Source organism: Megalobrama amblycephala, linkage group LG6, assembly GCF_018812025.1.
Source record: "Megalobrama amblycephala isolate DHTTF-2021 linkage group LG6, ASM1881202v1, whole genome shotgun sequence".
Classification (NCBI taxonomy): Eukaryota; Metazoa; Chordata; class Actinopteri; order Cypriniformes; family Xenocyprididae; genus Megalobrama; species Megalobrama amblycephala.
Window position 1 is genome coordinate 24,655,070 of NC_063049.1, and position 16,081 is coordinate 24,671,150.

General features: G+C 38.8%; 1 protein-coding gene across 5 annotated transcripts in view; it reads right to left on the reverse strand.

The window, feature by feature from the left end:
• Positions 1-8,891: 8,891 nt before the first annotated feature.
• The window catches only part of sema5ba (sema domain, seven thrombospondin repeats (type 1 and type 1-like), transmembrane domain (TM) and short cytoplasmic domain, (semaphorin) 5Ba), a 167,265-nt gene continuing 160,075 nt past the window's right edge, over positions 8,892-16,081 (reverse strand). For 4 of the 5 annotated variants that reach the window (XM_048193535.1, XM_048193537.1, XM_048193534.1 and 1 more), the window contains 2 exons: positions 15,713-15,918; positions 8,892-11,640 (listed from right to left, as the gene is read on the reverse strand). In XM_048193535.1, the coding sequence (XP_048049492.1) occupies positions 11,473-11,640; positions 15,713-15,918 (374 nt within the window). In that variant the 3' untranslated portion in view covers positions 8,892-11,472. Of the gene's footprint in view, positions 11,641-12,254; positions 13,100-15,712; positions 15,919-16,081 lie in introns of all 5 variants that reach the window. The other variant, XR_007185294.1, reaches the window with a different exon arrangement.

Sequence of the window (16,081 nt, forward strand, 5' to 3'; positions counted from 1 at the left end):
GTTCTCAGAACGTCTCTGCTGCCCTTGTCAAAAAATTGAATTGAAAATTAGAGTTAAATTGACTAACAAAAGTGGCTGTTCAAACAAAAACTATTTTTTCTTGAATGTCTTTTAAAAAAAAGCTCTTTACAGGTAATTCTGGATTATTATTATGAAACCTTTTTTTCAAAATGCAAATCTCTCACAGTAAGTCATTAGCTGACATCAGCATGAACTAATGTAACTGCTGTATCACTGCATCAGCAACTACACAGTTTATATTGCTTTATTTACTGTCTTTAAATAAAGCAATATGCAGCAGATCATCAGTGTTTCTGGATCATCACTGACTGAAGCACAGGCTCTACTCTCCAGCACAATGGTAACCTCACAAAACTCAGATAGAGAAACAGAACATTAAACACTAACAGATCTCTCTAGATCTCTGCATCTTCACTTATTACAAACCACTCTGACTTTATTTCTTTCATTCAAATCTTCTTAATGAGGTGTTGATGTTTTATCAGAATTTATAAATGTCACCGTTAAGGAGGTAAGCGCTTGCTTTAGTTGGGCTCCTGACCCTTGACGTTTTTACTTTAATTTTTTTCCAATTGTTGTAACTGTAATTCTAAAGCACATATGTTACAAAAAAAAAATTGTGAGAAAAAAAATCTGATCAAATATATTTGGTTGCTCATTGTTGATAATTTCATAATCATGTAGTGGCCTTATTCACTGATCTCTGAGTATTGTATTTCTCTCATGTTGTTGTAGTTCTATGATAATGCTTAAAATCCTGTCCTGCTTTGATATTTTGAAAGTTTTAATCATTGCATGATCCTGTCTAAATAATTTCAGCACAAACTCAGACAGACATCAAGATTCTGCATATGAACCTCAACAATGGTGACAAAATTTTCAGAAAAACAGATTAACTCTGAGTATCACAAAACAAGCTACTAAAGTCACAAAAAAGATTTTTGTTTATTGTCACCATTGTTGAGGTTCATACGCTGATTCATGATGTCTGTGTGAGTCTAAAAGACACTGCTCAAAACTCTGTATAATGAATTTATTTATTTTTTATTTTTTTAAAAAAAGAAGAAAAAACTAACAGTTAATATACTCAGAGTTTAGTCTTTGGAGAGGATCAGTGAATCAGGACACTCCCTGATGATCGAATCACCATCATTATATAACTTCGTCTGATCAGAATTTCTCTTGCAATTGTTGCTGTAACAAGTGTGTTTTGGAAACACAGTTAAAGGATTAGTCCACTTTCAGATAAAATTTTCCTGATAATTTACTCACCCCCATGTCATCCAAGATGTTCATGTCTTGAAGGTTTGAAATGAAGGTTTTTGAGGAAAACATTCCAGGATTATTCTCCTTATAGTGGACTTCAATGGCCTCCAGATGGTTGAAGGTCAAAATTACAGTTTGAGTGCAGCTTCAAACGATACCAGACGAGGAATAAGGGTCTTATCTGGTGAAACCATTGGTCAGTTTAAAAAAAAAAATACAACTGTATATGCTTTATAAACACAAATGATTGCCTTGCACAAGCTTCCACTTTCTGTATTCTTCAAAATGTCCAATGCCTTCCCTATTCAACTTACGGAAAAAACAAAACTGTCACCATGTTCATTCTGTAAGTTTCAAGAATCAAGAGCCCATCTAAAGCAAACGCTCACCTCCATAACAGTGACTTCAAACTTGATTATTTTCTACAAAACACCCATGCAGAAGGTGACGCTCTCGTGTCCTTGTGCAACATTCCCGAAAAGTTCTCTAAAGGTGATGAAAATTCTGATCCTTTACAGAACATTCGGGACGTTTCTAAAACTTCCTCTTTTGGTAATGAAAGTGCTGCAGTTCAAGGTTCCTTATATGACTTTAGGGGGACATTTCATTTTGGTTAATTTTATGGTCATATAAGAATGTTACAAAGAAGATATTTGGGACATTAACTGAACATTCCCACATGGTCCTCTGTTGGTCATTTAATAACATTCTCGATATGAGTTTAGGGGGACGTTCTATTTTGGTTATTTTATGGTCGCGCGAGAACGTTACAAAGAGGACATTTGGGAAGTTAACAGAACGTCCTATAGTAATAGTCCCCTAAACATTCCCAGAACATCCTGAATGTTCCCTGAAGGTCCACCAAATAACGTCCCCCAACCCTTAAAAGAACTCCACATTGTGACCGTCTCTGAACGTACTGGGAATGTTACTAGACAACGTCCTTAACACTAGTGGGGACGTTCTGAGAATGTTCTGGGAACGTAAAATTTCTAGCGGGGATAACCTGTCATCCTAGTAACGTTCCCGGAATGTTCAGAGACGGTCACGATGTGGAGTCATATAAGGAACCTTGAACTGCAGCACTTTTATTACCAAAAGAGGACGTTTTAGGAACGTCCCGAATGTTCTGTAAAGTTTCGGAATTTTCGTCACCTTTAGAGAACTTTTAGGGAACGTCGCGCAAGGTCCTGAGAACGTCACCTTGTACGTGGGTATTTTACTTCACAACTTGTTTAAATATAGATTTTTTTTTTTACACAAATGCATCGCTTGGCTTCAGAAGGCCTTCATTGGAGTACACGTTTATGATGGATGGATGTGGAAGGAGGCACTTTCTTCAGCTCATACTCACTGCCATTATAAAGCTCGGATGCATCAGGATATTTATTCATATTTCTCTGATTATGTTTATCAGAAAGAAGAAAGTCATATACACCTAGGATGGCTTGAGGGTGAGTAAATCTTGGGCTAATTTTCATTTGAAAGTGAACTAATCCTTAAACTTACACAAGAACCCAACCCTTCTGCATACCCAACGGTCCATTGAGTTGACTGTATTTCACTCGCGGAATTTCACTGTACAAAAAGGTATGTGACTACACCTTAAGTTCCTAAATAACTAAGTACAAAATAAACATGTCACAACGAAAAAATAAACACATTTGAATGATCCTAAAAATATTTGTAAGCATAATCATTTTTATTTTATTCCTTTTATTCTTTTGAAATGACAGGTTTTGTGAGATCATCCTAGGATCTCTGTATACGGAAGAGATGCGATCATTGACATCTGGTTGCAGATGACATCAATCATTTCCAAGCATCTGTTATTTCAGAGCGTCTCTTTTACTCAGAGGATAAAGGAGAGCTGTTTAAGGTTCTGAGACTTACTCAAACTGGTTTGCTCATTTTGTAAGCATGCAAACAGTCTCTCCCGGTATCCCTGTGGAGACCAAACACCAAAACAATTTCAGCTTTCTTCACAAACATCATAAAAGAATGATGTTTATCTGATGTGCCCCATTGGGTTCTTCACAGAGATCATTGGCTATATAGTGGCAACAATGGAATGACATAGATGCGTTGGGTGATGTAAACTGATTTCTGTAAGTAATCTTATTACTGATTTTCTAGTCCAATAAATGTATCTGGAAATAGACCCAAACAAAATGTGTAACCGTTTTATGCAGAGTTCTGCAGAGGCGTCACTGAGTCGGTATCTATTCTGTAATTTATTCAATAATACAAAAAAATAAAATAAAATAACCCTGACATGACTACACCTCTGTACAGTAGGTCTCCCATTTCTTAAATAAAATTCATTCTAATATATATTTTATTGTGGGCCATAAATTCAAAGTGGTATAACCAACCAGAGACTGAAACAAAGAAAAGTTTCATTAAAGGCTAATACTCAAAGGTCAAAATCAAATGATACCAACATGAATCCGAGGACAAAACACTGGATTTTTAATATATTTTTTTCCCTTTTCAACACCTTACAGACTCAGAGGAAAGACTATGCTACCAGGTGCAGTAAAGGGGGCGGGCGGGTTGGGGGGGGAGGGGGTAATGCTATTTTATGCATTCTGACTTATTTACACTGTTAAAGAGTTGCATTCTCATGCTAAAAAAGTTTCAAAACAAGAGTTGGACGTATGACGGAGTATTTCTGTACCAAATTCACAATTTCTGGTTTCGGTACAGGATTCTGAGAGTTTTTTTCGAGTGTGTCCTGTATGACGTCAAAAGAGAGCGGAATTCCTTGTATAGGCACTTCTCCCTGATAAGCGTGCACACACACATCACCCAGAACAAGAGCGAGCCCATCAACGGGCTTCATTCGGGATACGGAAGCCGAGAGATTTTTCAACAATGGCTGTTCCAATTCAGGGGCTGCATACATCATTGAGGCAGTCTCATTTAAAAAAAAATAACCATTAGATTTCAATGTAAGAAAGAAATTACAGTATTTTACACCTCACAATGAATATCAGTCAATTTTATTATGGTGACTTTTCTTAAATAAGACATACTTGATGACGTATGCAGCCTTCAAATGCGACCTCTGGAGGACGCAGCCTCCGAAATGAGATGCAGCTCCTGTAAACAAAGGAGTGTGTTTTTGGTTGTGAGGGAAAGATTACCTTCTTCAGCTTCCCAAAGAACCCAGCATTAAGAGAACAGTGAATAAGGTTTGTTTTTCCGGGGCAGCAATGGAGTGGTGCACGTATGTTTGATTGTTCCCGGGAATTCGGTGATGAATACTTTATAAACAAGTCCCAGGTCGGTGCTGGATTTGCAGATCACGGGTGATGAGTAAAGCTGCATCAGATGTCTGTGTTTTGTTGGCAATCGGCGTGCAAGTGCATAAAATGTAAACAACATGAATGTTTTTGTTTCCTTTTTATTTATGATGTCGCAGCTAGCATGCGATCTCTACGCAGAAGCTGCGTGCGCTCGTGACTCTTTAGCTCCGCCCACGGCACTGATGCCAGACACGCCTCCAGGATTTCGGCTTTTTTCGGAAAGACTCGGTTTAGCGTATCTATCTTTTATAAATATGACCAAACGAAAGATTTTCGGAGATAGGAAGGATGCATTGTTACTCTATATGTACTCAAGATTAACATGAGATTGGCAGAAACTGTGTGTGGACTTTAAGGAAGTCACAGTATAGTACTGGTGAAGACACATTACTCTGCAGTTCCCGTCTCTGTGCTGACAGCAGCACAAATTGATTCCACGAGGTTTGCAGAACCAGCCACAAAAGCATCTGTCTCGCTCCTCGCCACTGCTCTTTTCTGATGGGCCGCAGATTCTTCCCCTACCTTCAGCATACGGTTCTTTCCTGGCATGACGCCAGCTGGCCACTCAGGGGAGGACAGCGGTGGTCATCTGTCAGTGCCAGTCTGTCAGCAGATAGTGGGTGATGGATGGAGCCTTGTGCTCGTCAATAAAACCCACTTTGAAATGATTGCAGTGCTGTGCAAAGACCAAGCCCCCTGCTGAAGCGCAGCAGGATCTGGCCTTCACCCTTCATCTCAAAGCATTGCCCTGCTGGACTCAGAGGGGTAGATTGAGATAAGTTTGGCTTTTAGGAGAAAGTACTGTATGTATTGTCTTTAACAAGGACATCATTCACTTTGAGCTTGGAAAAACATATCACAGAATACACATAGTTCACCCAATTTTGACACTTGTCATTTACCTCATGTCCCTCATATAATTCCAAACATAAAACTTGCTGTAAGGTGTTGTATGTAATTTTTTGACCATACCAAAGCATAAAAAAATACCATAAATTTGCAGGAAACATTTAAGTTCACATACTTTTTTCTCAGAAAAACAATGCAACAGTGAGCTATTCTACTTTGAAAAGTGTGTTCCATGTCGGATTTTTTTTTTTTTTTTTTTGTCCGTGCAATCCCACCCACTGCCGATTTACCCAATAGTATTTCAACACCCAAGGTTGCCAGTTGGTGGAAAACCCAGCGTATTGCAGCCATGGAAGACAGCAAATGAACTGGGTCAGAGATCACAGATCCTGACCTAAAAAGCCTCAGCATCCATCTAAAAAGCTTTAAGACCAGAGGCATATGTGATCCTGGACCACAAAACCAGTCATAAGAGGAATTTTTTTGAAATTGTTTATATCATGTAAAAGTTGAATAAGCTTTCCATTGATGCATGGTTTGTTAGGATAGGACCAGAGGTGGGAAGTCCAGGGGTCAGAGAGTAAAAGTCCTGCCATATTTTTATTCCACCCACTGAAGCATTAATGAGATAATAATAAGTGTTTAATTGAGTGATGATTGACCATTATTGAAGACACCTGATGATAACAAGCAGAATCATCAAAGGAGAAAATCACAATTTTTAAGCCACCATCATTGAGGTCAGGGTTTGTTTTAGTTGAGCTCTTGACCCTTGACTTTTTAACATTAGATTTTGTTTGGGCAGTTTTAACTGCATTAAAACCAACCAGACAAGCAAAGTTAAAAGATGATCAGGTAGTGTTGGTTATGTTTTCACATAATAATTTTTTTTATCTGAATCACTGAACTCATTTAGAGCCCAGTCTTAGTTAGATTTACATTATTGATTACAGCAGCACTGTGATTCTACAGCAGAAGATCAACTTTATCAATACAAAAATATATATTTTTTGAAGTTCTGATTAAAAGTTTTAATTTAAACACACAGACATCAAGAATCAGTCTGTGAATCTCAACAGTGGTGAGAGTAATAAAGCATGTTGCAATGCATTCTGGGTGCCACCAATCAAAATTCATCCATGCCTCCCATCATGCATTGCTGCATGAATAAATTATGAGCTGAATTGTCTTTATTCTCACTATTTAAATGTTGCTGTTTTTCTATGACTTTTTAGTAGCTTGTTTTCTAATGTTCAGAGTTTATCTGTTTATCTAAATATGTTGCTTGTCACTTATCTCATTAATGCTTCAGTGGATGGAATAAAAATATGGCAGGACTTTTACTCTCTGACCCCTGGACTTCCCACCTCTGGATAGGACAATTTTTGGCCAAGATACAATCTGAGGGTAAAAAAAAAAAAAATTGAGAAAAATCGCCTTTAAAGTTGTCCAAATGAAGTTCTTAGAAATGCATATCCACTCACAAAAAATAAATGTTTGATATATTTATGGTAGGAAATTTACAAAATATCTTCATGGAACATGATCTTTACATAATATCCAAATGATTTTTGACATAAAAGAAAAATCAATAATTTTAACAGTGCCGATAACCTAGTGGTTAGTGTACCGACATATGGCACAAATGCGTTCACGGTGACCCGAGTTCGATTCCTGTCTGGAGGTCCTTTGCCAATTCTTCATCCAATGCTGTCCTGTCTGCTTTCTACTGTCCTCTCCAAATAAACGCACAAAAAGCCCATAAATATAACTTAAAAAAAAAAAAAACGCTAATTTTGACCCATACAATGTATTGTTGGCTATTGCTACAAATATACCCGTGCGACTTATGAGTGGTTTTGTGGTCCAGGGTCACATTAAAATGCGGATTAATCAACTTGAGTGTAAGGCTTGTCACCTTCCATTGTCAAATTCACTTATTCCTGTTGCGTGTCCTCAATCTGGCAACCCGCGTGAGCGCCGACTCTGAGGAGGAGGGACTGCAGTAACAATTTCAATGGCTAGCTTTCAATATTACACCCTTTAAAGGGTTAGTTAACCCCAAATGAAAACTATGTCATTAATTACTCACCTTCATGTTGTTCCAAACTCCTAAGACTTTCATTCATTTTTGGAACACAAATGAAGATATTTTTGATGAAATCTGAGAGATGTCTGTCCCTCCACTGAATGCCTTTGCAACTGCCACTTTGACGCTTCAAGAAGTTCATAAGGAGATCGGAAAACTGTATTAATCAGTTTAGTCCAAATTTTCTGAAGAGACTCGATTGCTTTTTATGATGAAAAGATTTAATTTAGGCTTTTATTCACATATAAACATTGATCAACGAATATAAGCAGAAGCTCAACTGAACCTGAATAACACACAAGAACAAACCTCTTCCGGAAGCTCAAACGTACTGCGTAACAAACAAGAATGAACCTCACTGGTCAGTATGTTTGTGCTTCCGGAAGGAGTTTGTTCTTGTCCATTATTCAGGTTCCTTTGAGCTTCTTCTTATGTACACTGAAAATCTTGACATCCACCCATTCCTGGGCACATCCATGAGATACAAAAAGCAACGTGACTGATCCAATTCACATTCAACTCTGTTCTCTGGTCACAGTGGCACTGGAGGAGAATATTTTCAGTGAATAACATCTTAGATGTTTATCTTTTATCCTAAAAGTCTAAGAATATAGCAATATATAATTACTGGGATTAAGACACTTCTCTGATATATTTGTGAAACTTGAAAGCTCCAGTCCCCATTCATTGTAACTGCATGGAAAAAAGCAGCTTCTGTACTGTATTTAAAATACTTTTTCTACTTTTGTGTTTCACAGAAGAAAAAGTCAGATTGGTTTGAAACAACATGAGGGTGGGTGAGTAGATAATGACAGAATTTTCAGTTTTGGGTGAACTACTCCTTTGACTGAATGGAGCAACAGCAATACTGTTTAAACTAGAATTATTGATCATCCAAACAACCACATAAAAAGAGACTTTGCCGGTTCCTATCGACTCTCACTCATTTAAAACTCTAGCGCATCTTCTTTATAAATAAGAGAGACTGAGCAGTGAATAAACTTCTCACACTCACTGGGTAAATCTTGGATAGCGATGCCAACTTCAATATTTATGGCATCAGGTCTTGAGTGAAAAGGGCAAACACTGTATCATGTCAAAGACCAACATCCATTTTTCTCTCTGAGGAGGGATTGTGTGAAGGGAAATGTTGTCAGCATTTAGGTCCAATTTCCCTCAGCCTGCCAAGCGAATCCCTACACATACAAATGGGAGTGTATGATAGCCAACCTGAAACTGGATTGGAAAACATGACAATTTGAAAACGCTTACCTTTCACTCTGCGGGAGACAGCGGGGTGACCTAGATTGATGTAGTGTGGGAGGAGTTGGGAAAGGACGAAACGGCTCATGTTAGACCGGGTTGGCATCAAGGTTTATTATCTTTTACAATGTACAATATACAAAAATATAGAGTACCAAAAATTCACAGTGTCTAAAAGGCAGTGATTACAGTCTACATCGCATATCTAACCACCAGGTCAGTTGCATAGAAGGGCACCAAGCCTTGCAGGGATGGAGCGCCTCATTGCGTCGTCTGGCTTTATGAATGTTCGATATCAGAGATTCTCCTTTCAAAACCCGACTTACACAGAGCAGCCGCATTTGACCAAAATATTATCTGGGCAGGCACATTGGAGCGAATGTGGGGATTTAGTTTGACCTTTTAACATTGAATATGAGCTTAGAGTCTTGCCTATTCTTGATTTCTTTTCATGCATACAGTGAAGTCAAAAAGCCTTTGAAAGACATTTTAAATCTGTGATTTACTTCAGGTAATAAAATGTTTTTGGACTGAATAAGAATATATAGAAAAAGTGAGTTTTTCTTTCAATTTAACTTTTCATTCAAATGATGCTGATAACATTATTTGCAAATAAAATTGTTTTAAAAAAAATTAGTAGGAACCATTTTAGTAATGGTCTGGGATTTTTGGACATCCCTGTAAAGGTGTGGCATGTGAGCCACAACAATTAACTAAAATTTCAAGCATTATGGAGCAAAAAAACAAACTCACTCCCCATTAAATACCTTGGACAGGATCCGACAACATCAAAATACAGGCAAATGTATTTTTAAGTGATTTAAATTTGTGAACCAAATATCATGCGAACTTTAAAAATCATCAATTCATATGAATTATGCCTAGGTTTGTAGAGACTCTAGTGTATAATCTTTGATGTTATCGATCAGGGTTGGTCAACAAGATGGGTCTCTCTACTGCAGTTAAACTCTGGACACTGACAGGCTCCATCCCCACACAATCCCTACGGTTGGTATATTTACACAGCTGCGGCACATATTATTTTACAACTATAAGGCGTTTAAAAAACAGTGTTAGCTTTACAATATACATGTACATTATACTAACCTTTGCGTGGCATTACTTTTTCGTGGTGGGACATCACTTAGTTACAACCCATGTACTCATGCTTAGCTGAAAGCATGGTTGGCTTAGCATTCATTAAACGAGCTTGATAAAATAGCTTAGTTTAGTTTTCAATGCCCTTTAGAAACCAAGCATACCATAAATACTACATCCTGATGAGAGTTGCCATTCCTGAATCGCTTTTATCGATAACTGGAGAGTTGCATCTGGAATGTGGGCGTGATGCCGCTGGGAAGCATGTGAACGCATGAGCAAAATCAGATCTGAGATGAGCACATAGTGCTGCACACAGATTATATTTTCAGATATTGTTTGATGTGACAAAGACAGTGATCCATTGATCATTTCTGTGTTGACTCTCTGGGCAATTTTATGAATATATGATGCTCATATACCGGTGTACGCCTACGCTCTTATCTCTGATAAATGTGATGATGGTTAGGAATACACCATCTGGAAACAATAATAAAAAATAATATATGAAATGTTCAGTATAGCTCCATCAATGAATTGTATTCTTATCTTAAATAAACTCTATTGTCCATCTATCCTACGACTGCTGAATAATTCCCTCTTTAAAATAACCGTAGAAAACAAGTGCCAAGCTATCAGTATTTCCTACATTTTTCATAATAAAATATAGTCCGTCTCGGTTTGAACCCAGTCATATTTAATATGACCACCGGGACTTACAGTAACAGAGTAGAACATGTTTGCTTCAGACCTAAGCATATTCCATATTGGTGCAATATTCCTCAATTCCCATGCATTCGCAAGTAAAAAAAGGTTTTTCAACTTTTTAGGGAAAGAATGAGGCAATTTTCTGTCCTTATGCTTTTAACGTGCTGAAAATCTATATTTCGGTTCTGATAAGAGTCCGCTTTGAATAGCATCCTATTTTAAGCTGTTCTTTTCTTGCAGCTTGGTTGCAAACTTGTATCCAAACAGTCCACCCAGGAGATGCATTGATCCTGCGACTCGTCCTCTTTTGTTAGAGATTTGCCTCTCAAAGGTCGGAAGTCAGTGGGACGTCCTTACATTTGCATCCAAAGGTAAAAATACCACCGTTCTAACCAAACCTGATAATGTCACCATTGATTGCTCTCTTTTGTCTGGTGTCCGTCTATTCTTCTCTTATGTGGTTTTAAAAAGAACCGCCACAGCGTGGCAGATTGCATTCCCGTAATGAATATTGTTGGATTGGTACGGAACGCCAGCACAATTTTCTCTTCCCACCTTCAGCTTCAGCAAAATCTCCTTCCAGTAATGGGAGTTCTGCAGAGATCAATCAAGACATCCATTGATTAAAGTCAGTGTAGCTACACAATCTTTAAAAAGTGCTGTTTGAATCACTGGACTTTTCCCCCATCGGACACCACAAGGCATGACTTAGGAGACACGGTCCTCAGGGAAGAGAGTTTGGGGAAAAATCAGCTGGAATGTTGGAACAAGCACCTCATTGGGTGCAGAGTGTGTGGGTGGGAAAAGTGGAGGATTTTAGGAGGAGACGTCCAGAGCGGCCTTAAAGCTACGGATGGCACACGTGTCTCAGCTGTGGTTATAGGTTCTACAGGGAGAGGGCGAGGAGTCTGGGCGGTAGTCATATTTGCCCAGCGCTGTGGGGTAGTACGTGGTGGTGTACACGTTTGTCTGCTGAAGCGGAGAAGGGAAGTAGTTGGTCCTCTCGTCCGGCAACAAATTGTTCTTATTCAGAGTCTGTAGAGGAAAAAGAATAAAGGAGAGTTACATGAGCTCAGAGGCAAATCAGTCTCTGAGATGAAACACAGGGTTGTAATATCTGCACCACTATTGTGTTTGAGCAGCCCAAAATAGCAATATTTGCTCAACCAATGGCATGAGCTTGTACAGTAGATCATGTAGGCTTGCAATGAACTACATCTATGGACCAGAATATCATAGACCTTCAAGTGGGGTCTACTGAACACCACAGCGAACGCACAGCAATATGCTAAAAACCACTCAGGACACAAAATCCAGAACACTGTAGAAACTGCATAGCAACATGTTAAAACCACTTACAACTCCCCAGCAACTACATAACAACATGTTAAAACCATGCAGAAAAGATATCGAGAAATCTTCTTTGGCAATTCTGTTTGGTGTCACTAGTGGAGCAGAAATTACACACTGCACCTTTAAATATGTAAGGCCCACAGAAGATAAGCTGTAGAATTCAAAAGTGGTGAACTTGTGGGTCATAAATGTATGTGCTCTCGAGAAATACCATTTGTCTAGCTCCAAAAAACCTACAGCTCAGTTACTGGGGGAGCGAAGCTATGAAACGTACAAGATTGATTTGAGTGACTCACCGTAGCCGAGAACTGCTGTGCAACAATTATACTTTTCAATACCTGGCAAACAATAGCTCTACAAAGGGACTGAGATCTTCATTTTCAGTCTGAACAAGACAGATGAAATTGCCGTTTTATCCAAGAGTCAGTGAGTGACAAGTGAGGGGAATGTTTGTCTGCTATTACAAAACCAAATTACATCTTCCTGACTGTGGTATCTTCTGCAGCCTTTCGACAAACGGCTCCCTGTGCAAAATCAGAATATTCATCCTGATTTACAACGTGGCTCTCAACGGATGCTTATTCAAACACCCATCAATCAGAGGCAGTCCGTGTCACATGGTTACTATCACACAGCCATCTGCGCACCGTCGTGGCCTGGGAACGCACGGACAGAGGCCCGAGCGACGGCCTTTTGCAGCGGCCACTTCTTTCTTGATCCACTCGTATTGCCCAAGTCTCATAATGAGTTTCGAGTGAGTACTGGTCATGCAGAAGATCGATGGAAAAAGTGGCAAAAAGCTCGCACAGGTGTCACAGCAAGGACACGAGGTGGAGGGAGAGCGAACCGAGCCAAACTAATTGGATGAGCTCGACGATCAGTCACAACCAGCTGTGGGAGTCCACCGAGCGGCTGCTGCTTAAACAGCCTAATGGAGCCCATTAATAAAGACGGAGTGTGTGCCAGGAGCCGCGTGCAGCCAGAAGAGACGGCTAAACAAGCGGCCGCAGGGAGAGGGAAACCAGCGGTAATCTCCAAACTATCAGTTATCTATTGATGCTCATTTTGGACAAAACAAATGAGCTTGCTCTCCGACTGAGTTTGGTTTCTTGACTGCTCACAACTTTTTCTGCTAGCTCATCTGTGGGGAAACGTAAAAGTGAAATATGTCATTTTTTGATGTTAAAATACTCACAGCTTAATATGCAAACACTACATAAAAAGGCATTTGAAGGCGCATTCCCATGAAAAGTGTATCTCTGTGGCGCTATCAAAACACTGTTTGATTGAGCGTCCTGACAAGCCCAACATCTGCAAAATAGATTTAAATATGGTTAAATGTGTAGAATGGAGCTGTTAAACACTCTTTTAAAGGGGATGTCTAATGCTATTTCTTGCATTCTGACTTATTTACACTGTTAAAGAGTTGGATTCTCTTGCTAAACATGGCCAAAATAAAAAAAATAAAAAACGAGTTGGACGTATGATGGAGTATTTCTGTGCCAAATACACCCCTTCAGGGTTCATATAAGTTTCAGAAAGTTTTTTTCAGAGTATGGCCCTGTATGATGTCATAAAGGGTGGAATTCCTTGTATGGGCACTTCTCCCAGGACACACACATCACCCAGAGAGCGCAAGAGCACGCCCTTCAACGTGCTTTGTTCGGGTTATGGAAGTCATCGGCAACGCTGCACAGGACTTGCTCGAGAAAGATTTGTCACTTTGTTTTTAGACCACAAAATCAACAGTCACCAAAGAAGTGTGTTTTTGGTTGTGAGGGAAAGATAACCTTGCTTCCCAAAGAACCCAGTGTTAAGGAAACAGTGGAGCTTACGCATTACAGCACATGCATTACATTGATGCGCTCACGACATTTGTCATTAAAATAACCATAGAAACTGCCTCAAATTAACTATCAAAATAAGGATAAAGTCGTGTCCGAAATTTGCAATCAATTTTTTATTGGTTAAAATGAATGGAGAATATCTTGTGTTTTCCCGTGGCCGCTCGAGCCCTCAGGATCGGCGCTTATGGTTTTATAAACGAGGCCCAGTTCGACCCTCATTTGAAACTGAAAGATGGAGTGGTCCCAGAGATAAAAGATCCCAGTCATGAGTCGGAACCCCAGGTGGTAAATAAAACTGCATCAAATGTCTGTTTTGTTGGCAATCGGCGTGCAAGTGCATATAATGTAAACAACACAAATGTATAGTGAATCAAAAGTTATCCAGGGATAATTCGATGATGTATTGCATGTGTTTATATACATTTGTTTAGCTGACCATCGAAGCTGCGTGTGCTTGTGACTCTTTAGCTTCGCGCACGGCTGTTTTCGGAAAGACTCGGTACAGCATATCTGTCTTTTATAAATCTGATAAAACTAAAGACTATTTGGAGATATGAAGAATGCAATACTACTCTAAAGGTACTCAAGATTAACATGAGATTGGCAGAAACTGTCTGTTATGTACCCTTTAAGTAAATGAAAACATTCTAAAAGTAGCCAAAATAAACAACAATATGAACAGGACGTGCAAAAAATCCACTGAGATTTATTTGAAATTCTCAGGTCATAGATTTCATGCTGGCCTAGATTAGAGACTTATTTGCAGGCTCACACAGAATCTGCACAGATCTCTACAGAATTACTATGACTGGTATTCCCAAAGTTCTACATATCTCTCCCTTTTGAGTGTTCATTAAATTTTTTTTTTTTTTATTTGATTATGCATTCAGCTACAGTATCAATGGGAGTGCAGTACTCTGAGCTCAATTTTAGCACATTTTACCATGTTTAAATCCACCAAAATTCGGCACAGAAAATACAATAAAGGCTGCAGATTGACACCATATGAATAAATACACTACCATGCAAAGGTTTGGGATCAGCAAGTTTCTTAAGCTCACCAAGGTTGAAATTATTTGATCAAAAATACAATAAAAACAGTAATATTTTGAAATATTATCACAGTGCCAAAAATGACAAAAGCTGAATTTTCAAACTTGTGTCACGTGATCCTTCAGAAATCATTCTAATATGCTGTTATGGTGATAAGGTAACATTTCTTATAATCAATGTTGAAACCAGTTGTGCTGTTTAATATTTTTGTGGAAACCATGATACATGTTTTCTAGGATGCTTTGATGAACAGAAAGTTTAAAAGAACAATTTATTTGAACAATTTATTATAAATTTCTTTACTCTCCATTTTGATCAATTTAATGCATCCTTGCTAAACAAATGAATACATTTGTTTTAAAAAAAGAGGAAATTTAACTGCCACCATTTTTTTTTTTCAGGCCAATACTGACAAGAAGAAGTACTAATCCATCCATCCTACTTTTAGCAACTACATTGTAAGCCACCATAATTCATAGCACATCATACTGAAAGTCTTGCACATTGTGAATAAAAATGTGCATGACTGTAGCAAACAGCCGCTGTGACTTTGCAAGGATGTTACACCTCGTTATAGCTAATGAAATCAAAACATCCCCAACAAAACAAAAAGTTTTCTTGCTTCATACAAAACATTCCCACATAATGCAATTCCTTCTATTTAAACTTCAATTACCAATCACTCAATAGAATCAGAGGTAGTTCCTTGCGATAGATCCATTGCATACATCTAATATAGGTAAGATTAAGTGCAGCAACATAATCAACAATAAAAACAATGGTCCAACTGACACTTTTCATGGCATAAAACAGGAGCAGAACAAAAAAAATGTGACCAGGGTGTCAGCACTGACCTTGAACTCCATGGGTGTGTATTTCTCATTCTTTGGTGTGGTGTTGCCCTTGTAGTTGAGGTGGTTGGGAGTGGTGGGGTGGATGACGGCAGACTCCTGCGAGGGCTTGTGGAACCGCTGGCAATACACATACACCAGGAAGGACAGCAGGCCGGCACCCAGGAAGCACGACACACCCGTAGCTATCAGGTGAAGCAGAGTGAACCCTGGGGAAAGAAGAGATGGCAATATTACAGGTAACCATTTGTCTGCAAATAACTGTAATATGTTGTCACTCTCATCCAGACCTTTGACTAAATATGCTTTTTTTAAAATGAGACAATATAGTCATCCTTGTCAGTGGAAACTTTGTGAAGCAGCACCATTTTA